We start from the raw sequence: 25,792 nt of genomic DNA, 5'->3' as shown, positions 1-25,792 counted from the left end.
CATGAGATAAAACAAAGTTCAGGAATATTCCTTTGTTTTGCAAATCTATGTACACTACAAACTGTATGAATGAATCGGTTCTGATATTGCAGTTTTACTAACCTGACAGCTTATTATTCTTGTTTGCAAATATTAAAGATTCTAACTACCAGCAAGAATAAGTCCTCACATATAAAGAGCACCTGTCATTTCAGATCCATCATGGCTGCGCCTCTTAGCGGGCATCCACTCACCTGCTGCCGCCACATCCCTCACCTTGTTGTGTCACTGCCGTATCACCAGCTGTCCCATTAAAGTGAATGGGACTGTCGGTGAGTCCACAGCGGGTCAGAGGAGGAGCCACTGCAGGACAGAGAGGACAGTTGCTCTTTAAAAATGATGATTTAAATCAAGCTATTTTACTAGTGATTTAAATCAACTTGATTTACATCAAATCCACCCTGATTAAAGCCATAGTTATATAATAGGAAGATGGAGGAGGAAAAAAAAGGAAGGCATGCAACTCTGTAGGATAGTGAGGCCTTGTCACAGTCAGGTGTCGGGCTCAGAGACCAGTAGCTCCAGCAGTAGAGAGGCTCCCACCAACCAGCTGAATAAGTATAAGAACAGAAAACTAGGGTTTGATGTATCACCACAAGATGGCGTTGTGGATACAAAAATAGTAAAGTAAGCCAACATCCTAACTAGCTGAGAATATTGGTAAGAACAAAAAATATGGACTTTAGAGGCACACCATAAAGTAGAGAATTCAAAAAAAAAAATTATTAAACATGATTAAAATAACATTGTTGGCATAACATGTTAAAACTAAACATGGGGTTTGATCTACATTACACTCGCAACACCTAACACAACCAATTGTTACCACAGTACAAACAGATCAACACTGATTCGATTCAGGTGATAATAGTTGAAGGAAAAGGCTGGTTGGTGGTTGAGGCGTGATGAGGAAACTCTACATGTTGCGTGCCTTTAGGCACTTCTTCAGGAGCTTGCAGTGATATAAAATGTAAAAGGCAATATATGTATGGGCACGTCTGGCAGACACGTCCAGTCAATGGATCCGTATGTCTTAAACGGTATACAACGCCCAATCTCCTTATAAAATGCTTAGAATGGGGGTGATCATCATGAACTCATTAGCCAGACTGAGGAACAAGATTATGCAATCATACTAAACACTTGTGAAGAGGGAGCCAATGATGGCTACCCCTCTATGGAATCCAGTCTTGGAAGACACGGACGACGGGTTGCTACCAATTTTTATCAGCATCAGCCTGATGCCTGTTGGTACTCTATAGGCATCCGAAACTTACGCTTATTTTGATTCACAGTTCTTTATTTAAAATTTAAGTTTTTTCCTGAAACTTCCCTCTTAAAGTGAAGGTGTGTGTTATATGCCGATAAATACAGTATATCCAAATAACACGCCCGAGCTCATCCTTAGACTCTTCACCACACACAGCCGCAAAGGCAAGAGAATTCTTGTTGGGCTGTGTATTAGTTCATCTGCATTTAATTTTAATGATTCAAAGAATGTCAGGCAAAATGGTCGGCCCTCACGCATGTTCACTTCATCAAATCTGGCCCTCTTTGAAAAAAGTTTGGACACCCCTGCTCTAAAGTATAAGAACAGGTCACCCTGGCGGATGACACGGGCTCACCTAAGATGCAGGGTCTAAGCACTAACCAGTATTCACCAGAGCTCCTGATGGTGGAGATGGGTTTTACTGCATGTTAGTACCAGGTCACAGTCCTCAAAATCTTCCCACCAGGAGGTGAGCAAACAGGGGTCCAGTAGCAGATATAGCAGAAGCATAGTCAGTAAACAGGCAAAGGTCGGCAACAAGTGGTTGCAGGTTGGGATCAAGCGGAAACGTAGCCAAGGAACAAGCCAAAAGGTCAGTAATAAGTGGTAATGGAGGTAAGGAAAGCTGCAGGTAAGCAAAGGAGCAAGATATTGGCTGAAGAGAGCACAATAATCTGGCAAACGGGAAGTGCAAAGGCATGGCTTAAATAGGAAGCTTGTGAGCTGAGCAAGGAGTTCAAAGTTCACCAGAAACAAGGTATTAATATCTAAAGAATCAGACAGGATGCTGCCCGGCATCTCAGGGGGCTCACCAAGAATAGCTACTGTCAGATGCACCAGAGGTAGAGGGGATCAGATCCCAATCCTGACAGGCATGTCACAGTTCACAAAAGTGGTCCCATAACACACATGGTGCTCAGTCATCTTGTGCTGCCTATGGTAACTACTTGTGAGGTGGCCAGTACATGTAACTAATTATTAGCCAAGTTAAACAATTCCTGTTATAAATGCAAAATAAATGAGAAATAGCATTCCTTTACCACAGGGGTGTCCAAACTTTTTCCAAAGAGGGCCAGATTTGATGAAGTGAACATGCGCGAGGGCCGACCATTTTGCCAGACGTTCTTTGAACCATTAAAATTCGGTCTAAGTGTGTTAGTTCGAGCACTAATACACTGCCCAACAAAGTCTCTTTTGTGGACCCCAACGAATCACCGAGCGCCGCTCAGGACTAAGGATGCACGGGCGTGTTATTTGGATATACCGTATTTATTAGCGTATAACACACACTGGTGTATATTGCGCACCTTCACTTTAAGAGGGAAGTTTCAGGAAAAAACTTAAAATTTTAAATATAGAACCTTGAAGCAAAATAAGGATCAGTGCCCACCTGCAGCCTCACCATTGCCATCAGTGCAGCCTGATCAATGCCCATCTGCAGCCTTGGAGGGAGGCAGGAGGAGCGCCAACAGATTACATACAGGAGAATCTCCTGTTTACCCGGCGGCCTCTTAAATACAAAGTCCTGCCTCCTATGATAGACAGAGCAGTGTCCAATGGCAGCCCAGGAGACGGGACTTCCTATTACAGACGCCAACGAGTAAACAGGAGATTCTCCTGTATGTAATCTGACGGCACTCGTCCAGCCCCCTCCGAGGCAGCGCTGATAAATACGACATATATCTCCCTTGTGCCAATTATTAAGTCATATAATTGGGGGCCACAAAAGATAGATGTATCCAAATCACCAGGGGGCCGTATTAAACCGGAACTTCGGACATGTCTGCTTTACCAGAACCTCATTTTAGCCCACAAAGGGGCACTTCTCCCTGCACACATTGCATTTTGGTTCTTTTAACCTCTTCCCGCCACTGTAAAGCATATATGCGTCGACAGGACGGGTGGGTCTTAATGCCCAGCTGCTTCATGCATATGCATTCATAGGGGTTCAAAAAATAAAATAAAAAATAATAATAAAAAATGATTTAAAATATACTGTACATTTGCAATAAAACATAAAGCACTTTGTAGCTATTGATTATAAATGTTGATTCTCTACACTGAAAGCTGTCTTTTTTTTATGTCATGTGATACAGATTCATAGTCCAGACATCCTTGTACTAGAAACTCCTCCCTCAGATCTTTCCCTGAGAACAGGAAAGACCTGGGAAATGTCATGTAACTGCTGAACAGTGATGATTAAATGGGTACTCAGATTTTTTTTTATATATTAAATTAAATGCAGTGGCATGATCTTTATACATACATAGAAGGGATAAAGGTAATTAAGCATTGTATGTTTTGTATCACTTTAAAGTATATGTGAAGTATAAATAGCGTAGCGTATGTGAGGCCAAGTCATTTTCTTTTAGTTTTGGATAGAATGTGGACACAGTCTGTTTCTCCACTGGTGAGATTGGCCCTCACTTTTGGTCCAGGAGAGACTTGTCTTTGGTACAGAGAGAAATGGGAAAGCCAATATTTTTGAGTAGGTTGAGGGAAGTCTTACATGTGCGACACAGGGCTGCTGTAAATGACAGCGCAGCTATCCAAATACCTAAATAAGGGACAGGCTGGGGAGGAAGGGGCTAGCTAATGCTGGTCGTCATCTGCCCAGGAAGTGATACAGCTGCTACCGGGGAATAGGCTGCTTCTATTGCACACTGTGAGCTTCTAGTGTGTAGAAATATGAGACTTGCTGCAGTGTGATCAACAGAGAAGGCTAAAGATTTAAAGGATCTCTGTAAATGAAAAAAGGTGCAAGCCAGGAATCTCTTACCAGTCCATTCAAATTCTTTATATTATTCCTTCCCAAAGACAATATTCTGAGATTTTCTGAAAGGGAAGGCTTTTATAAGCAACAAGATATGAATTGTACATATACACAACAGTGGAAAATTTAGACCATTCCAACTAAACAAGAAAAAAAAACAACAAAAAAAAAGGGCGCAGCTTAGTGCAGTATTCTAAAATTTTAACAGTAATAAAGCTTAACAAATAGCACATACAGTACATATGCAGGTCAGAGCGCATAAAGGAATCACCAATGTGGAGATGCCACACTGCTTCTAAAGCAGCCTGAAGTTCAGGCTCAGGGAAGCCCGTGACATCATCCAATCAAAGGAAAGACCAGTGGGCGTGTCCCTTTGATTGGATGACATAATGGGGCTTTCCTGAGCCAGTCACATCAGGTTTCCATCAGCGGGAAGGACCCTATGACAGTGGTATTCTCCTGCGGACTTGCTTAACTGAACTTCATGTTGCATGAGAAGCGGTGTGGTATCTCCACATGCGATTCCTTTATGTGCTCTGCCCTGCATATAAATGTGAGTGGCCATTTTTTAAGCTTTATTATTGATTACAATTTCACAATACTGCACTTAGCTGCACCTTTTTTTGTTTTCTCTTCTTTCTTAAAGGATCACTAAAGAGATATTATATATATATATATATATATATATATATATATATATATATATATATATATATATATATATATATATATAATTATTTATTTATTTATTTTTAAATAACATGTTATACTTACCTACGCTGTGCAGCTCGTTTTGCACAGAGTGGCCGCGAACCTGGTCTTCTGGGGTCCCTCGGCGGCTGTCTCGGCTCCCCCCGCAAGGACTCAACACCTTCATGCGAGCTCCCTCGCAAGGTGTTGAGTGCTTGTGGGCATGCTCCCGGGATCCCGGGATACAGCCGGCGGCCATAGCCGCTCACTGTATCACTCGGCCCCGCCTCCCAGCATGCTGCGTCAGTGGATGTGATTGACAGTAGCGCAAGCCAATGGCTGCGCTGCTTTCAATCCATCCACTCTAGCCAATCAATGGCCAGGCTGAGCGGCAAAGAGGATGTCGGGGGCGAGCGCGGGACTTTCGAGGGGTCAGGTAAGTAAAACGGGGGGGCTGGGGGGCGCTATTGTCGGATGTTTTTTCACCTTAATGCATAAAATGCATTAAGGTGAAAAAACTTTTACCTTTACAACCCCTTAATGTTTGGAGACATCGCTTCTCTTAAGCAGGGATCTGCAACCTGGCTGCTGCTTTTATAGTGTCCGTTCCTGCTTGCACCCGATTATTGATTATCCAGTGAAAGATACTATCCTTAAGTCGGGTACACACTACAAGTTTTTTTTCCTACAACCCAGCGGGTTAAAACGCAAAAAATGCCTATCAGCTCCAGTCGGAGACGATGTATTAATGGTCCGACATTAGTGTAGCAATCTCCCCCGCTGAGCTGTTTTGTTCTGGCAGGGGACACCCCCCCCCGCCTGAACACTACAATCAGCGCTCTCTGCCATTGGCTGAGATCGCTGATCGGGAGTCGGTCGGCAGGCCACCCAATCCAGCTATTTTTTTTTTTTTTTAACAAGCCGATGACTCCCGACATTCGGCCCGTGTCTTCTCGGCTTTATGCTTGGACTATTGTGATCCGTTTTGTGCACTGATGGTCTTTTGTGCATGTTTTCAGGCCCCTACTTGCTTACATTACCACTATATAAAATGGTTAATTACCCAGAGCTTACTGGGACAGTGCATGTAATTAGGGATCCCTACAATGTTTCCAACTGCAATCAGATTGCAGAAGAAATAAATATGCTTATTGCTTGCTGCAGCCTGCAGTGAGCCCATTCAAAATCCAAAGGATTGCCACGATAAATTAAACAGAGATCTGCTGATGCATACAACTACAGTGTTTCAAAACAGGAATTTGACATTATTAAACTGGTGTAACAAGCGGAAATGTTTCACTTACTCAGACCATTCAGGTTAGCTATCTTTTCAATGCAGTTGGTTGAAAGAGATAATTTCCTAAAGAGAGAAAAAAACATGTATAAAAGACTTGCAATCTCTATTTAGATACTATATGCCCCCTAGGCACACTTGAATGATGACAACCTTTTGTATGAGCCTGCCCTTTGTGTCATGTGATCATTGTGGCAAAAACACTGCTAGAATGAGCTATTGAACACAGCATGGAGATTACTTTACATGCCAATTTACCTTGTATCTGTTCAGACCACCAAACAAGAGAAAGGAGAGATGGTTTAAAATGTCTTGAACTATAAAGTCTTCTGCCTCTTCTCAATATCTCCTGCACCCCTTCCCCCCTATAGGTTTTGTCACAAATGCCCAGGAGGTGGTCAGGAGAGAAATCAAAAATAGAGGACAAAACGCTATCACAAATAGTTAATTCTGAGGCTGGATGCTGCCCCCTCTTACCCTAGGCACTGGCTCTCGAGTGACAATATGTTAAATACAGACCTGATGACTTGCTAAATTTTAAAGGATAGGTTAAGCTTTAAAAAAATAAAAATAACTGCACACTTTTTTGCAGGTAAAAAAAAAAAAATGCATTTATTATTTATTTTCGAAGAGACCTGCAGAGCATTGAACCCGAGATCTGCAATTTCAGGCTCCTGCAGACTCTAAGCATAGCTGTCTGCTCATACCTTGTACGGGCAGGCAGTTATCTGAGAGCAGGAAGATGGCCTGTCAGCTCATTGAGAACTGCAAGCCGTCAGCTGCAATGGCTGATGGTACTTGTAGGCATTTATTCACAGGAAACTGTGAATGAATGTTTTTAAATTGTGACAGCGGGTGCGGGGGGGGGGGGGGGTATGACGCCAAAGTTGCGCCGACTTTGGAGTGCAACTATGATGCAACTTTGGCTTTGGACAGGTATGACTTTCATGCAACTTCTGAGGGTTAACCCTGAAGTCTATGGCCCTCAAATTGCATGAAAGTCAGACCAAAGTAGTGCATGAACTACTTTGAAGTTGCTGCAACTTTAAGTCGCACATAAGAATGGTTATCATTGGAAAACATGGGGAACGACTTGTCATGTAACTTTGATGTCCAAAGTTGCATGACAAGCCACACAAGTGTGAATGGAGCCTTAAAAAAAAGACAATGGGGGTTATTTACTAAAGGCAAATCCACTTTGACTTGGAAGTGCAGTCGCTGTAGATCTGTGGGTGGGGGGGGGACATGCAAGGAAAATAAAAAACAGCATTTTACCTCGCACATGATCGGATGATAAAATCAGCAGAGCTTACACTCATTTCAGATCTTCCCCTCAGATCTACAGCAACTGCACTTCCAAGTGAGTGCACTTGAAGTGCAGAGTATTAAAAGTAGTAGTAGTAGCAGTAATACAATCAACCCCAATGTTATTGTTTAAAATATGTATTCCAATAAACACCTGTACCACAACCCAAAAAAATAAAAAATAAAAATTTAATTGGCCTTAACCAGCAGCTACCAGTCAATACCACAATAGGACAAAAAAACATACGAGGGAAGGAAGGCAGCGCTCCTATCCTATCACTCTAAAGCTATGCTCTTATCAATAAAAAGTGCTAAAATAGATCTCCAATGTGTCACTGAGCATGTTTTCATAAAAAAATAACTATAGAAAGTGCTCTGAGAATAATCCAAAGTTCATGTGCAACAATACAAAGTGCTCCAGTTCATAAAGTTTAAAACCAATCGTGTAGATGTGTCCATTCAAAATGACCACCATTATTTCCACTTGAAAATGCTAATTTATTACTCCATCCACTACTACCAAAAGTGTGTAAGGAATATGAAATTTCAACTCTGCTCCACCTGAAACTGGACATTCAATTGTGTTCCACTTTTAATCAAAACTGTGCTCCAACCAGAATAAATCTTGTGAACCTCTGTGCTCAAACATGACCCCTATGGACAGATAGAACAAATGATGGACCTTATGTAATATAAAGGTCAAAAAGCGCTCAATGGTTAAAAATGGATCAGATTCAGGCTTCTTTTCCCTCCCCATCCCTCTTCCTCCTTCCTTTCCCTTCTTCTTGTTCTCTAGTCTTCCCTGACACCCCCCTTTTTTTTTTTTCTCTTTTCTCCCTCATTTTTCTTTTCTTTTCTTACCCCCTTATCCTGTTTGGGTAGATATGGGATAACACACATTCACACTGTTATTTGTGTGTTGAACTTGGATCTTGTCTTTCTTCTGTGGTCCTTTTAATGGCCCCCTATGGTTAGACTACTGAACCCTGCTCTCCTCTAGGTATGGGGAAAACACTGGCGCAGTGAAACTGGAAATCTTTTTTAGCACTTTATTGATAAGAGCAGAGCTTTAGAGTACACAAAATAGAAGCGCTGCCTTATTTCCCTCATGTGTTAGTGTTTAGTAGTATTACCTCACTGATCATGATGTTATGTCTCATAAAGGCAACACTACACATACGTGCACAATGAATGATTTTCAGTGGTTTAGAACAACTCATGGAAGGGGCAGAGATGGACGTCTTTACTCCTACAGATGAAGATATCCATTTCAGTCCATTCCATGAGTTGTTCCAAACCACTGGAAATCATTCATTGTGCAGTGTTGCCTTTATGAGACCAACAACATGGCTTCCTGTTGTGTAATCACATAAATAAGAAATAATGGCACTTTAGCCACTTTTGCATTGTTTAATATGGCATGGTGTACACCAAAAGAATGTTATTTTAAAGGTAAATAAATGTCATGATCAGAAGATTGAGAGGGGGCGTGACCGGATGTCAGAGTGAGAGGAGGGTCGAGTGTGTGCTTCCCAGCCCGATGCCTCCGTGTCCCCCGGACCTAGCTTAGCGTCCCGGCCTGCCTAGCTGTGCCTCCAGCACCCTACAGAGCTCGGCGTTCGCCTGGCCGCCTGGCTCCCCCTAAACAGCGCTCGTCCCAGTGTGCCGGCGGTGTATTGACACAGCGGCTTGGGAGAGGAAGCAGTCGGAGCCCTCGGAGCGGTGTGGAGGAGCACGAGCTACTAGTTGTTTGCGGTTGCCCGGGCAACGGCTTCGGTAACAGCAAGAGGAAGCGGCGGGGACGGCAAGTGTCACTAGCAGGAGGATCAAGAGGTTTCATTACCAGGAGCGTCCCTGCGCTGCCCAGGCACCTGGCAGCATAAAGGTACCAGCCCGTGTGGCCACAACAGGGGCGGACTGTCCCCCCCATCTCTTTAAGGGCCAGTCCATTGTTGCAGACAAAGGTGAGGGGGGAGGCTCAAGTGGATCCAGGCAGAACAACACACACTGCAAATTAATGATCAGCCCTTTGGGCTTAGGCAAGAGTGGGTAGTCTGGTGTACTGTTATGCAGTGAACTGTACCTATTAGGGAGCAGACACCCTTCGAGGGCTAGTGGTGAGTCGCATTAACAAGATTGACGGACGCCAACTTCACGCCATATTATATAAATCTAACGGAGTCGAAACACCGCCTACCCTCAAACTTGGACAGTCTCCTTAGCGCAGCAGCAAACGGGAAAGGTGAAGAGAGGGGGGGATAGCATTAATTCCACGAGCGGCTCAAACTCTTTTCTATACTCTCATAATCTTATATAATAAGTTATGACAAGGAAAAAGGGAGAAGAATCACAACAGCAGGACAACACTAGCTCCCAAATGACTCGCACATCAAAAGAAAAGGTGAACCAGGCAGCAGCCGCTGCAGCGGCTAAGCTGGAAAAATTTGCGCACCCCTCGACCTCATCGCCATCTAAAAACACCCAGCTACAACAGGACAGATTGCATGCGGGGGGCTCAGGGGACAGGAGGAGCCTAGGAAAAGGGCCAGCGGCAACACATACAATAAAAACGGCGAGCAGTAATAGCTCTGCGGGTGAAGCTGCGGGACTAGCAACCAACAAGGCTGCTGCGCACGACGCACCAATAGAAGCTGAACCCACACTGAAAGATGTTCTATGCGCTGTTAACTCCTGTAGGGCCTCCCTAAGCGACCTGTGCGACCAGCTAACGGGCCTAAAGGAAGAGATAACTACACTAAGTCAAGAGCTGCAAAGGACCACTGCTAGAACAACTGTGCTGGAGGATAGAATTAGCCAGGCTGAGGATGAATTAACCCCATTGAAAAAAGAACTCAAGTCTTTAAAAACGCAGATGGGCGTATATAAAGCCAAAATGGAGGAAATGGAAAATAGGTCTCGTAGGAACAACGTGAGGATAGTAGGCCTGCCGGAGCGGTGTGAGGGCCCTCACCCTGAGGAGTTCTTGGAGAAGTGGCTTAGGGGAATATTTGGGACGGAAACCTTCTCCCACTTCTTCACTGTTGAAAGAGCCCACAGAGTGCCAACTAGGGCCTCGCCAATAGGGGGGCACCCCAGGCCAATAATAATGAAACTTTTTAACTATAGAGACAAGGTAACATTGATGCGCAGAGCTAGAGAGCTGGGGGACATTTTATACAATGGAGCCAAGATCTTATTTTTTCCTGATTACTCCCCAGACCTCCAAAAACAGAGGGCTGAATTTAGGGACATTAAGCGCAACCTACGGTCCTACAATGTAGAATATGCCCTGCTGTACCCGGCGCGACTACGTATCACTGCCCTAGGGTCCACCCTTTTTTTTGACACAACAGCAGGGGCATCAAAGTGGCTGGAAGACAACAAAGCGGACCTGCAGAGCTAGGGGTCAATTAAGTCTAGATTTGGATAGGAAAAGAGGAAAATTTGATTTGTTTCTCTTTTCTACTTTTTTTCTTGTTTTTTCTCCTTTTTTTTAATTTTTTATAGCAACCAGCAGTTTACACGGGGGACGTGGGAGGGGGGAAGGGGGGGGTTTGCGAGTTGGAAGCACGGATGAAGGATGCGATCACATTAGTGTTACACGTTTTAAATGCTGAGCTAAGGGTTCGGAGGAGGGTTGTGGGAGGGGGGGAGGGGGGGGAAGAGTGTGGTAGTGAGTCATAATGTATTTTCTCAATATATGTGTGGGGAGGTAATCCTTGTATGGTTGGGAGGAGGGAAAAAAGTCACAAGCACAGCCCCTAGGGCTAGCCTAGTTAGGCAGAAGGGGGGGTCACGAACAAGGGTGGGTAGTAGAGGGATGCACGAAGCTGAGGGCGGGGGGGAAGGGGGGTTTATAGAAAAACACAAGGTTAGGCAATGGAGTGAACGTCAGGCATATATAGTTACGAAGGGCGGGCTCATAAAAATAAATGCAAGGTTTATTAGCACATGTGGTTTATATTTGCACCTGGGAAATGGGGGGGGGGGGGAGTCCCCTCCTCCTCCTCTCCTCTTTCCTTTTCTATCTTTTTTCTTTTTCTACTTTTTTTTTTTTATTTTTCTCTTTTTTTCTCTCTAAATTCTCTTTAATATGTTAAAGATAGGCTCTTGGAACGTTAGGGGTATGGGCGACCCTGCTAAAAGGGCAGCAGTTTTCACGGCACTATAAGCTTACGGGGTTGAACTGGTTTGCCTGCAGGAAACCCACCTCACTAATGACACCAAATTACAAGTCCGGAATTACAAATTCCAAGAACAGTACCACTCAGTCTACACCTCATATTCAAGAGGGGTGAGCATATTGGTGGGGAGAGGTATTTCGTTTTCCTGCAGGGAAACCAGAATTGATGCATTGGGCCGCTATATTTTTTTGAGCTGCATTGTGGAAGACAGGCCTCTGGTAATAGCAAATATTTACATCCCTCCCCCGTTCAAAACAGAGATCATATTGGATCTGTTGGAATTTGTTGAGAATAAGCCAGACGTACCGATATTAGCGGTGGGGGATTTTAATGCAGTTTTGGATAATAAAATGGATCGATTTCCGCCCATGAATCGGGCGGAAAGGGTTTCGGAGGGTCGGTTAGGCCAACTCCTGGAAGAGATCGGGTGGTGCGATTTGTGGAGATCCCACAACCCAAAAACCCGGCAGTATTCCTGCTATTCAGGTTCACACTCGACTCTTTCGCATATAGATACGGCAGTAGGCAACAGCGAAGCTCTACAACTAATAGGGACTATAGAATACAAGCCGAGGGGCATATCGGACCACTCTCCCCTGACCTTGACTCTGAACTTAAATGCCAGAACTAGCCGGAAAAGGTGGTCAATAAAACCGCTATGGTTGGACCTAATAGGCAGTCCAGCAGAAGTTACCTCTAAATTAAAAGAGTTTGTAATATTTAACTCAGGCACAGCCTCTACGGCGGTAGTTTGGGACACTTTAAAAGCGGTTCTTAGGGGATTACTACACCAGCAGGTTGTTACAGTAAAGAAAAAGTCAAGGGAATGGGAGGTGAGAGCTAGAAGAGAAGCTACGGAAGCAGAAGCACAATATGTGGCGGACCCGACCCCTGCAAAACAGGAGGTATGGCTTAGTAGGCAACAAGAGTATAGGGAATTAATTAATAGAAGAGCAGAAAACAAAAAAGACTATTCCAGAAGCAAAGCTATTATGGCGAAGGAGAGAAGGTAGGTCGGATGTTGGCATTAATAACTAAGTCCAACCTATCCCCATCGGCCATTCTTTCAATTAGGACACCGGTTGGAGAGATCACTTCTGATCCCGCCGAGGTCCTAGAGACCTTCACTACGTTCTATAGGGACCTGTACAGGTCGCGCCGGGGGTTGGATCGGCGTGATATGGATGGGTTTCTGAGAGGGGTGGACCTGCCTGTACTCTCGGAGGGGGACAGGAGCGAGATGGAGTCTCCCCTGACCCTGGAGGAGTTGCAAAAGGCTGTTGCAGAGCTGTCATGCCAGAAATCCCCCGGCCCGGATGGCCTGCCGCTGGAGATTTACAGAAAATATGGGGAGGTTCTACTCCCAGAGCTTTTAAAAGTATTGGAGCAGACGATTAAGGACGGAAGGCTACCCCCATCAATGTTGGAGGCTGACATAGTGGTGATACCAAAAGAGGGGAAAGACCAATTGGAAGTCACCTCATATAGACCGATATCACTACTGTGTTCGGACGCCAAGATTGTAGCAAAGGTGCTGGCGTCTAGATTAAATAAGTGCATCGCAAAACTGGTTCATCCAGACCAATCGGGGTTTATCCCCGACCGGTCTACCAGCACCAATATCAGAAGGGTATATTTGAACCTACAGGCTCCAGCGGAGAATGCGGGGCCTAGAACCATACTGTCTCTGGACGCCGCCAAGGCCTTTGACAGCCTGGAGTGGGAATATCTCTGGCGGGTGATGGAGAGGTTTGGATTTGGCCCCGTATTCATCAGCTGGTTAAAAATCCTTTACAATCAACCAAGGGCAAGACTCAAAATAAACAATAACTACTCAGAAAGTTTTCCCCTCGAAAGAGGGACCAGACAGGGCTGTCCCCTATTCCCATTGCTGTTTGTCTTGGCCATGGAGCCGCTGGCGGGAGCGGTGAGATCATCATCCGAACTGCAGGGCTTCCGCAGAAATGGCGAGGAAGAGAGAATTGCACTTTTCGCGGACGATGTCCTCTTCTTTCTAGGGGACACGTCCTCCTCATTGGAGAAAGTAATACACCTAGTGGAGGACTTTGGAAAACTCTCAGGATTGACAATCAATTGGGAGAAATCATCGCTCCTGCCGGTTGACCCATTGACCAACCCTATATCAACGAGCTTACCCCAACTGAAAGTCACGGGGAAAATGAAGTACCTTGGTGTAGTGCTGTCCAAGGATCCCGGTGCGTTCATTGAGGACAACTTGGTCCCTCTTCTATCAAAATTCAAGAAAAAATGTGATACCTGGTGTAGACTCCCTCTATCCTTGGCGGGCCGGACAAACTTGATTAAGATGATATGGCTGCCTCAGCTGCTATACCTGTTCCACAACTCCCCAGTATGGATCGGGGAGAAGTGGTTTCAAAAAATCCAATCCCTTTTTAGGGAATTAATTTGGAAAAAAGGACAGGCTAGAATAGGCTTACAAAAATTGCAGTGTTCCACCACGGAGGGGGGACTGGGGGTCCCCCACCCGCGTATTTACTTTCTGGCAGCCCAGTTACAGCAATTAGGGGGATGCGCCATTGATGGAGGGGGAAATAAGAACGCTAAAATCATCCTACAGGGCAGCCCACACAACTCATTAGTCGAAGCACTGGAGGCAGACTCACTACTAGGAGGGACCCCGACACTTAAAATGATCACCAGGGTTTGGCAGACAGCCAAGCGAATAATGGGGTATAGGGGAGTCTCAGAATACTCACCAATTTGGGACAACAAGAACCTGCAGGAATTATTATCTGTTGATAGGAATAAGTTGTGGGAGAGGAAAGGGGTCCGCCGATTGATACAGTTATACGAAGGGAGCACTCTGAAACCCTTTGAGGAGCTGAGGCATGAGTACGGGCTACCAAATCGTGTATTCTATAGTTATTTACAGATTAGACACGCCCTGGGAAAGCAGTTTGGAAGGCAACCCCCCACTTGGTGCAGGATCTCACTATTACAAACAATAATTAATTCAGAGACCTCCAAGGGGTTAATCACAGCAATATACAGTCAACTAATTAAGAAAACAAACATGAATGCTGGTTCTTCCGGGGGCAGGGACAGGTGGGCGGCTGATGTGGGGGAGATAACAGACATACAGTGGGAAAGGATCCTGGAAATGGGATCTGAGGTGTCGGTCTCTCCCTCGCAAAAGGCCTCCCACCTGATGCTACTGCACAGGTCTTATTATACACCAAAAAAGCTCTTTGCGATTGGCCGCCGAACCAACGATGAGTGCCCCAGATGCAGAGGAACAGGCGATCTGATTCATATGTTCTGGAGGTGCCCAAAATTGGCTAGGTATTGGTCCGAGATCTTAAAGAAAATAAATACCATATTTAAAATTAACTTAGAGCTAGATCCAAAGACCTGTGTGCTGGGGCATGCTACTAACGGTTTAAGAGATAGGAACATGGCGATGGTGGTGGCAAGATGCCTGTTCCAAGCCAGAAAACTGATTGCACAGTCCTGGCAATCAAGTACTCCTCCCACCCCGGAAGCCTGGATAGGGACTGTTAACTCCACAGTGTGGAGCGAAAGAACATTCTACACGAGGTCAGGCAATTATAATAAATTTGTGAGAATGTGGAACCTGTGGATTCAGTCAATGCCGTGCCCGTCATCAGTGTTACTCTAGCTCCGAGAGTACCCACTCCCTATTAATGGGGTGGGCTATACTAGGAGCAGCCCAGTGCCTAGAGTTGAGTTGGAATAATGCATTGAACCTATGTCGATTATTGGACGCGCCTTGAATATATAGGGTTTTAATAGGGGGGGTATCACAGGGGGCGGGTGGGTGGTTTCACTAAAAAGAAAAGTACCAAATATATAAAAATGTATAATAGTAATTGCGAGGACATACGGTCAACTGGCTGAGCGCTGCAGGATGTATGCTATGTTTTTTGTAATATGGCGCTACTGCAACTACACATATTTTGTAATGTATATTGCTACACAACATTTGCACAGAAGATTCACATATTAAAAAAAAAGAGGGAAAAAAAAAAAAAAAAAGGGGTAACTGCTACAAGCCACAATGATGCGACTTGATTAGAGACATATATGAATACCAGGCTGAAGTTAGTCTCTTGACAAAGTTATCTGATGTGGCACAAAAAATAAATAAATAAATAAATAAATAAATGTCATGATTAGCTGGTAAGAACTGTGGGTGAATTTCCAAAGCTTGATGCAATGAGCTACTATTGGAAGTAACTGATATTCTTACTCGCAATTGATCAATGTTGACAAAGATGCATCCATCTTTTCAATGGGTGGGACCTGTGCATACAGCTTAACCTCCTTTGCTTCAGATGCCTTCTGTCCGGTCTTTTCTTCCTGGACAGGGAAAAAAAACAAACATATTTTATGTGATTGGGAATATATAGTTGGTAATGTTTAATAAAGACATCAGTCCATCCAGTTCAACCTTTGTTTTCTTATGTTATGTTTCCCAAATGCCTGTATATTGCATTAGTTAGGATGCCCATCTAAGAGTTTTTTTAAAACTTTCTATACTACCCGCGGACACCACCCACTGTAAAAGGGTGTTTTACATCCTTACTGCTCTGACAGTAAAGAACCCCTTACGAAGTTTAAGGTTAAACCGCTTCTCCTCCAACTTCATTGAGTGGCCACGTGTCCTGTTAAGTGACTGGAGACGCAATAGCTTCCTCCCTATGCTAGAATCACCATCAACATATTTGTATATTGCTATCTTATCCCCTCTTAAGTGTCTCTTCTCCAGGGAGAATAACTTTACTGTTTGTAGTCATTCCTTGTAACTGAGGTCCTCCAGTCCTCTTATTAGCTTTGTTGCCCTTCTCTGGACTCTCTCCAGTTCCAGCATCCATCCTGAGGTGACCAGAATTGGACAGCATACTCAATACATAGGTCATCATGCCTTTTATAATGTATGAATCATACAAATTCAGAGTAAAAAAAAACGAAGTTACTTACTGGTAACGTTCTTTCCCGGAGTCTTTCAGGACAGCCACCGGAGAGCTTGGCTCCTCCCTTCTGTTTGGAAACACCTGCGCCAGCTTGTATAAATTTCCTCCTCCCCTGCTGGCTCCTCAGTTCTTTAAAGAGCACCTCCAGTCCGCTGGGGAGACACAAGAATATATGATAAACACAATTCATTATATCACATTTCCTGTAAGGAAATCTCTATGTCTTGATACACAATTGGGTGGGTACCCGGCTGTCCTGAAAGACTCCGGGAAAGAACGTTACCAGTAAGTAACTTCGTTTTTCCCCTAATCGTCTTTCAGGACAGCCACCTGAGAGGATAAACGAGCACTTACCCCTAGGGCGGGACCACGGCTTGTAAGACCTTGCGTCCAAAGGTCTGATCTTTAGCCGCCCAAAGATCCACTCTATAGTGTCTTACAAAGGTGGCAAAGCTGGACCAAGTTGCCGCTTTACAAATCTGTTCCGGCGTGGCTCCAGCTCTCTCTGCTTGCGACGCAGCCATTGCCCTGGTGGAGTGTGCCCTGATACCCTCTGGGACCTGCATACCTCCTAACCTATAGGCCTGTTCAATGGCTTCTTTTAGCCATCTGGCTATGGTACGTCTTGTGGCCTTTTGCCCTTTCCTTGCTCCAGAAATCAAAATAAATAAGGAGTCCATCTTCCTAATATCTTTGGTTGCTTCTAAGTAATGCAAAACACATCTCCTTACATCTAAACTATGGAACTTTACTTCTTGTTCCTTAGAAGGATTTGGGCAAAATGATGGCAACACAATCTCCTGGCCTCTGTGGAATTTCGAGGCCACTTTAGGGAGAAATGCCGGATCCATTCTAAAAATTATGTGATCCGGAAAAATCTGAAAAAAGGGAGGCCTGATTGATAGGGCCTCCATCTCACAAACCCTTTTAGCCGTAGTAATTGCCACCAAAAAAACTGCTTTAAACGTCAGCATCTTCAGGTTGCAATCATCCAGTGGCTCAAAGGGGTGAGCTGTCATAGTTTGCAGCACTAATGACAGATCCCACTTTGGAAAAACTGTACCCTGTATCGGTCTTTGTCTGCTCAGTGATCTAAAGAGTCTGATTACCCACGGATCAGATGCTAATCTCTTCTCCAGGTAAACAGAAAGTGCTGACACTTGACTTTTAAGCGTGCTAAGACTTAGTCCCTTGTCTATCCCGTCCTGTAGGAACTCCAGGACTGCCACTGAGCCTCGTGTATTGAATTTTTTGTCTATACACCATCTGTTGAAACACCTCCATACTTTTTGGTAGATGTTCCTTGTCTCCATCTTCCTGCTTTTCAGCATTGTGTCTATTAGACGGCCTGAGAACCCTTTCGCTTCTAGCAACTGCTCCTCAGACACCATGCAGCCAAGTTCCATCTTTCCACTTGGGGGCAGTGTACTGGGCCCTGGGAGAGTAGATCTTCCTGGATCGGTAAAAACCAGGGGGGTTCTACCGCGAGTTCTCTGAGCATAGAGAACCACGGTCTCTTGGGCCAATAGGGCGCTATGAGAATTAGCGTTGTATTCTCCGTACGTAGTTTTCTTATTACCGCTGGTAGGAGAATAGGTGGGGGAAAGGCATAGCATTTTCTGAATGCCCATGCTTGTGCCAGCGCATCTACCCCGAGCGCTCCGTCCTCTCTTTCCAGGGAGAAGAATGCTCTGACTTTCCTGTTTTCCTTTGAGGCAAACAAGTCCACCTGAGGTGTTCCCCACTTGTGAGCTATCTGCTCGAATACCTCCTGGCTTAGCGCCCAATCGCCTTCTCTCACCTTTTTCCTGCTGAGGAAATCTGCCACTTTGTTTAAATCCCCTTTCAAGTGGATTGCTGACAAAGAGAGTAGGTTTCTTTCTCCCCACTTCAAGATTTCCTCTGCTAATGTCCACAGGGCTCCGCTCCTTGTTCCTCCCTGTTTGTTTATATAGGCGATCACTGACACATTGTCGGACCTGACCTGTAAATGTTGACCCTTGAACTCTGACTGGAAGGCTTGAAGTGCATACCATACTGCTCTTAATTCCTTCCAGTTGGATGATCTCCTCCTCTCTTCTTTCCCCCAAGTCCCTTGCGCTATCTGAGCGCTTAAATGCGCTCCCCACCCTACGCCACTTGCGTCTGTGGTTAGGATTCGGGAAATGGGTAGATTCCACAGCCGTCCCTTGTTTATGTTCTCTATTGTCCTCCACCACCATAAGGTTCCTTTCACCCTTGCTGATAAAAGAACCCTGGTGTCTAAGGACTCCTGCTTGTGATCCCACATTTTTAACAGGAACACCTGCAGTGGCCGAAAATGCAGGCCTGCCCATTGGACCGCTGGAATCGCAGATGTCAACAGTCCCAGTGTTGACATTATCTGCCTTATGGCACACGGTATATTGGCTTGTAATAAGCTTACTTCCTTCTGAATTTTCCCTATCTTTTCTTTGGGCAGAAACAGTCTTTGTTGCGCTGAATCTATGACATACCCCAAGTATACTATTTGCTGACTGGGTTGTAAATTGGATTTTTCCAAATTTACCAGCCAACCCAGACTTTCTAAGTACGTCTGTGTGTAGCTGAGGTTTTCTAGTAACTTCCGGGGCGACTCTGCAAATAGGAGAAGGTCGTCCAAATAAGCTATGACAGATATGCCTTTGACCCGTAATGGTGCCAGAGCTTCGGCCAGAATCTTGGTAAAAATTCTGGGCGATGAGGAGAGGCCGAAGGGTAGAGCCTGAAATTGAAGATGCCTGATTCCTCTTCCCGTCTCTATCGCAAACCTTAGAAATTTTTGACACTCCCGCTGTATCGGGATGTGCAGGTATGCGTCCTTTAGGTCTAGGGAGACCATATAACAGTTTGGGGGCAGAAGGGCCCTTACTGAATATATGGACTCCATTCTGAACCTTTTGTAGGTTATGGATAAATTTAGAGGCTTGAGGTTGAGGATGGGTCTGGTCTTTCCTGAAGTTTTCTGAACTCCGAATATGTGGGAGTAGAAACCCTGCCCTCTCTCTCCCCTTGGTACCTTGATTATCACCTTTTGTTGCTGGAGCTCCTCTAAGGATCTCATTAACCCTCTGGCCTTCTCCTTGTTTTTTGGGGGTTTGGTGATGTATAATCTGTTTGGGGGTGCTTTTGAGAACTCCAAACGATATCCCTCCTTTATTGTTCTCAAAATGAATTTGTTGGAAGATATCTCTTCCCATTGCGGAAGGAAGGCCCCCAGTCTTCCCCCTACTGCGACTATTGTGTCATTTCTTTTGGGTTTGCTCAGGAGGACGAAAAATCGCCCCCCCTTTGCCTTTCCCTCTCTGAACCCAAGGTTTCCTCTGGGTTTCCATTTTGGGAGCTGCAAATCGGGGTCTTGTATTCCCTCTTTGCCTTCTTTTATTTTGTTGTGGCTGTTTCCAATTTGCCTTACGTTTTAGTGGAAACGCCTTCTTTTTATCTGCCGTTCGATCCAGCACCTTCTCTAAGCCTGGTCCGAATAGCAGATCCCCTGTAAAAGGAATTCCACAGAGCTTGGCCTTGGACGCGCAGTCACCCTGCCATGTCTTAAGCCATAATGCTCTTCTAGTGGAGTTGGCTAGGGCGGAGGACCTGGCTGCCATTCGCACCAATTCTGCGGATGCGTCTGCGATATAAGCAAGACCTCGCAGCAGTGTGGGAAATGAGTTTAGGATTTGCTCCTTTGCAGTACCTGCCTCAATGTGAGCCTGTAATTGGTTTAACCAGAACTCTACGTTCCTAGCTACCACCGTGACCGCCATTGCTGGCTTCAGGCTACCCACGGTTGAGTCCCATGACTTTTTTAACAGGGAGTCCATCCTTTTATCCATTGGCTCAGACAAAACCCCCATGTCCTCAAAGGCCAAGTCCGTGTGCCTCGACACTTGCGAGAAGGCCGCATCTAGTTTTGGAATCTTGTTCCATACTGATGCTGGGTCCTCCGAGAAGGGAAATCGCCTTTTTAAGGCCTTAGAAAAAAATGGCTTCCTTTCAGGTTCCTGCCATTCCTTCTTAATAGCCTCTATAAGGACCTCATGAACAGGAAAATTCTTCTTTTCCTGTTCCCCCAGGCCCTCATACATCTGATCATGCAGCGACAATGTCTTTTTCTCTGTTGGTATACCTAGCGTGGTATAGATGGCCCCTAATAGATGATCTACCTCATCTAAAGAGAGTTTATATCGGGATGGCTTCCTGGAATCCCCATCCAGGGCTTCCCCCTCAGACTCTTGGGAGCCAGATGTTGCACTGTCCGGCTCCTCCACCTCCTCCCTAGGGGCTACTGAAGAGCCTGCACTCGTGGAGGGTATTGCCTGTGTTTTTGGTAATGGTGTTGTCAGAGGAGCAGTCAAAAGCTGTGGCATTTGGAAACCCTCAAAGAAGGTTTTGAAGGATTCGAAGGTATTAGACAATTCCTTAACTGACGCCGCTAGCTCACCCTGCTCTGAAGAGTGTTCTTGTACTAGTTTACTAATACACTCTTTGCATAATGCCTTTTCCCAGGTATCTTTAAGGGTAACTTTACAGGAAGGACACCTCTTTTTTGAAACATGAGAGACCCTGGTTTTTTCTGTTTTCTGAAAAGACATAAGACAAAAAAAAAACCCCATACCATTAATACACAGTACCCTTCCCCCGCACATTTGCAGGAGTGCAACACTTCATTCGGGCTTGCCTCACCAGGGGCCCTATGAAACCACCCTCTGACACATGAGGGTCCTTTAACCTACTCCCCCCTTTCCCTTAGCCCAAAATTGATGGGGGGGGCGGGGGGGGGGGGGTGGTGGTACAGGCCAGGGGAGCTCCACCCTAGGTTCCCCTTACCTTCACATGGCTGGAGCTGGTCTCTGCTGGAGCAGTGCGGTCTAGGTCCTCTGCATCCGCCATCCTCGTGTCACATCCGGAGCCTGTGCTGTCTCTACAGCTTGTCTGGCTCCTCTCCAGCCCATGCCTGGCTCCTTTTCAGCGTTCTTGGCCCGGAAGCCGCGAACCCGGAAGTGCCCGCCCCCTTTCGGCCGGATATGACGTCACCCGCCACAGGCCGTGCAATCCCAATACCCGGCATGTTTGTTTTTTCACATGCTGCTGGGGGTATGAGACTGCAGGAGCTGCGCTCCGCTTCACTGCACTCAGCGTTTGAAAAGGCCGCCCCCCCGACCTCGACCTGCACTCAGGGATGCGGGGGTGGCAATCAGAAAAACGACTTTCCTGACCAGGTTAGTGTAACTGCTGCTCACAGGGCTTTGCCTCACCAGGCTGCTCTGTACACCAACCTCTCTGGTCTGTCCTAGGAGTCCCCACTCCTCTTTCAGGACATGTTTGCCTGAGCCTCCTCTGGCTCTCCTGGCTGGTTCCTATGGTGTCTCCCCACTGGAGGAAACACAAATAACTGAGGAGCCAGCAGGGGAGGAGGAAATTTATACAAGCTGGCGCAGGTGTTTCCAAACAGAAGGGAGGAGCCAAGCTCTCCGGTGGCTGTCCTGAAAGACGATTAGGGGAAAAAACAAATCTTACTTGTTTTGGATAGAAAAAAAAGAAGGGTTTTAAAGCAGCTAATCAATTCTTAGATGCAGTAGCTGCATTGTTTTCTTTGCTTAGATGTTTTTTCTCTATATTCACCTGGTGATCTGGCCACTAAGTTTGTTAATTTTCTGCCAGACCACGTCATTGTTGTGACGAAACGTATGTCGGGAGGAGTTGATGTGCTGACATCACCGCATACCAGTGTCCCAGTGGACGGGCGTCCATGGACAGCCGGCCGGCTATTTGCTGTTATTTATCCTCAACACTGTAAGTGTAATTTTGATCCTTTATTAAACATGTCCAGACGGAATTATGCTATGGTGAGCCTTTCTTTTTTGGGTTTCGTATGACCACCTATTGGAGCTTCCTGGATTAGGAGAGCCCACTGAGTTGCCAGTAAACATCCGTTAGAGTGTGGATCCCTCTGAGGTACCTGGCCTGTTTCCAGGATACGAGCCTGAATTGGAGATACCTGGTTCACTTTGGGATAAAGGCCCTGACAGGGTTATAGGTCACAGGCTTGGTTAGCTTGCTATTTGGTAAGCTTGCCTTTCACACGGTGGTCACAATTTTGTTGTGGTAGTGGATTTGTCACAAAATCAATATTAATCAATTAATTTTTTGAACACGTGGTTTATGAACTTGGACTGTTGTCACGGTAGGAGAATTCAATCTATACCTTCGGATCCAAGATTCCTTATCTACACGATTTTGTTATATATATATATATTATATATTTATATATATATATTTTCACTATAGCCTTTTTCAGTACTTGGTTTGATCAATTGTTTTTGGTGATTTCTTTATTTTTTAGTTATAGGTCAAATATTTAGCACAAGTGTTATTCATTCACTCCTTAGCGCTGACACATTCTTTTTATCTACTATTTGTGTGTATCCCACTTCTAGCAGCTGCTTTTTTATTTTTATTTTTCGTCATTTTGCGGTATTTCACCTTTTTACCTATAATATTAATAAAAGCTGTAGCTTTAACAACATTAAAAACTGATTTTCAGAATCACATGACCATGTAAAAGATTATCTGAGATTATTTTAGCCATTAGAATTAAATATACTTTATTGATAAAATATAGAGATAATTTGTAAAGTTATACAGTTATTGTGACATGTCAGCAATTTATTCATGCAGACTTGTAACTGAAAGATCCTCTTCAGATTCTCCCATAAACATCCGCTTCCATTGTACTTATAATCGTAAAATATTTTCACCAACATCAAACAGACAACTGCACTAAACACTAAATCGCCCCCACTGTGACCAGTAATCAATGCTCTATTAGGTTAAAAAAAAAAAAAAAAAAAAATGCAAGAAATTCTTACCCATTTGGCTAAGGCATCTTTAATGGTTGTTGCTTTGGCCTGAAAGAAAAAATTAATAAATAAATAAATCAGGTTTGTCAATTTATTTTTAAATCAATTTTATGTGCACGGAAATGAAATTGTTAGTTGTTTTCTTTAAAAAATTCAACAGCGCTCTTTTCACAATTTGCTGGTTGTTATGGGGCCCTTTATGCACAGACAACAGATCAGATTACCAGTGCCATAGGGACCAGCCGAAACTGCTACTGGAGACACAGAGGCCCTATATACACACATACAAAGCTTCTGCCATGACAAGTCTATATGCACAGACATTACAGCTGCTGGTGAAATGGAATGTTAATGTACAACAAAATGCTAATGCTGTTGTGCAATGCCTACTGATTCCATAGATATGGAGTCCTTTATGAACAGGAAAACGGATACTGGTACCATAGTGACCCTATATGATCAAGAAAACTAATACTGGTACCATAGTGACCCTATATGAATAGGAAAACTGATACTGGTACCATAGTTACTCTATATGAACAGGGAACAGATACTGGTACCATAGGGACCCTATATGAGCAGGAAAACTAATACTGGTACCATAGTGACCCTATATGAACAGGAAAACTAATACTGGTACCATAGTGACCCTATATGAGCAGGAAAACTGATACTGGTACCATAGTTACTCTATATGAACAGGGAACAGATACTGGTACCATAGTGACCCTATATGAACAGGAAAACTGATATTGGTACCATAGTGACCCTATATGAGCAGGGAAACTGATACCGGTACCATAGTGACCCCATTGGAACAGAAAAACTGATACTGGTACCATGGTGACCCTATATGAACAGGGAATAGATACTGGTACCATAGTGAGCCTAAATGAACAGGGAACAGATACTGACATCATAGTGACCCTACATGCACACACATATGGCTGAATGTAACAGATAGTTGTGAACAGTACAGAACAATGGGGCTCAGAGCAATCTCACCATTATGTGTCACTAGTGCCTTATAGTGTAACTAAAGGCCAATGCACATTAGGATAGGGTGGTGAGGGGTTTACAATCACTGTCAAGTGAGATTCACCCTTTCATATTGTCCTTATCACCAATGTCACCCAGAATGAAAGTAAGGTTACATCTACAATTTAGGAGTTGCCACCATAACAAGAATAGAGGGGAAAGCTTTCCAATGAGGACACTTGTTCCCATAACAACTGTCTGTGAGACATTATTCAACTTTGGTCAAAGCTACACAGTTTGTTTTTTATCTACAGACTCCCCTTATCTGCACAGTTTTTTTGGTAACAGTGAACTATGCAATTCACACCACATGCAGTCCAGTGAATTATTTTTCTGCATTAAAAACGCATGGAAAGTAGGTTATATGGTTTCCAATGGCATAAGTCACACCAGTGCGGTCAACTCTAGTGTGTTCCAGTTCCAGAAAAAAAATGCACATACTCTATTTTTCCTGCCCTGGACTGTACCGGAATGCAGGAGAACACACCAACACGCACATGTCCCTATTTAGGATGAAGAAGAAGAAAAAAAAATAAAAAATAGGGGAAAAAAATGCACTGAAGCATCAAAAACGCGCATGAAAAAAATGCATTCGGACTGCATTTCTGTGGTGTGAACTGGGCCTTAGGGCTGGTTTACACCACAAAAACGCACACCAAATCCGTTCTGCATGCATGTTTTTAACGCATTTTTGATGCATTTCCGGATGCATTCCACATGCTTTTTTATATTCTTTTTTCCAGGTTTTTGTTTTCATTGTACTAGGGTCCAGTGCGCTTTTGGATGCGTTTCTGATGAATTCAAGTGCATTCCGGTGCGTTTGTTTTCTGGAACTGACCACACTGGTGTAAACTATGCCATTGGAAACCATATAACCTACTTTTCATGAGTTTGTAAGGCAGAAAAAAAAAGCACTGGACTGCATGTGCTGTGAACTGGCCCTTAGTTCACACCAGATGCAGTTCTGTGATATCGGCCCATCAAGGGGTTACGTGGTGCCTCACTGTTTACTTTTTTTTTTTTATTAAACTTTATGTGAAGTGTCGCCCAGTGACATCTCCTCCATGCCTCTGTACAGCAGTGTGATGATCTGTGTTGCTGGGACATGCAGTGCATTACTGAGAATGGCGGACATGTTGGATCTTTCTGCAGCGCACATTATATCAGTACTGCAGTATGAGAGTCACACATAGAAAACAATTGTATCCTATGTGCCCGACTATAGTGTACTTACCTGCCCCTTCACCAGTGGACTGTCCCTCTGTGTCCTCACATCCAGTGCGGGGCTATGGGCCCTGCATTGGTCTTGATGACATCAGAGGATGCTAGACCACCAGAAGAGGCT

General features: G+C 44.6%; 1 protein-coding gene across 1 annotated transcript in view; it reads right to left on the bottom strand.

Moving 5' to 3' along the window:
* DNAL1 (dynein axonemal light chain 1) overlaps positions 1 to 25,792 on the bottom strand; it is a 33,469-nt gene that overhangs the window by 7,217 nt on the left and 460 nt on the right. The window contains exons 2-5 of the mRNA XM_073610354.1: positions 23,419 to 23,457; positions 15,808 to 15,917; positions 6,077 to 6,132; positions 4,089 to 4,144 (exon numbers count right to left, since the gene is read on the bottom strand). Of these exons, the coding sequence (XP_073466455.1) occupies positions 4,089 to 4,144; positions 6,077 to 6,132; positions 15,808 to 15,917; positions 23,419 to 23,457 (261 nt within the window). The remainder of the gene's footprint in view (positions 1 to 4,088; positions 4,145 to 6,076; positions 6,133 to 15,807; positions 15,918 to 23,418; positions 23,458 to 25,792) is intronic.

The sequence above is a fragment of the Aquarana catesbeiana genome, linkage group LG13, assembly GCF_042186555.1.
Source record: "Aquarana catesbeiana isolate 2022-GZ linkage group LG13, ASM4218655v1, whole genome shotgun sequence".
In the NCBI taxonomy this organism is placed as follows: Eukaryota; Metazoa; Chordata; class Amphibia; order Anura; family Ranidae; genus Aquarana; species Aquarana catesbeiana.
Note: the sequence above shows the minus strand (reverse complement) of the source record. Positions and strands in the feature narration are given on the sequence as shown.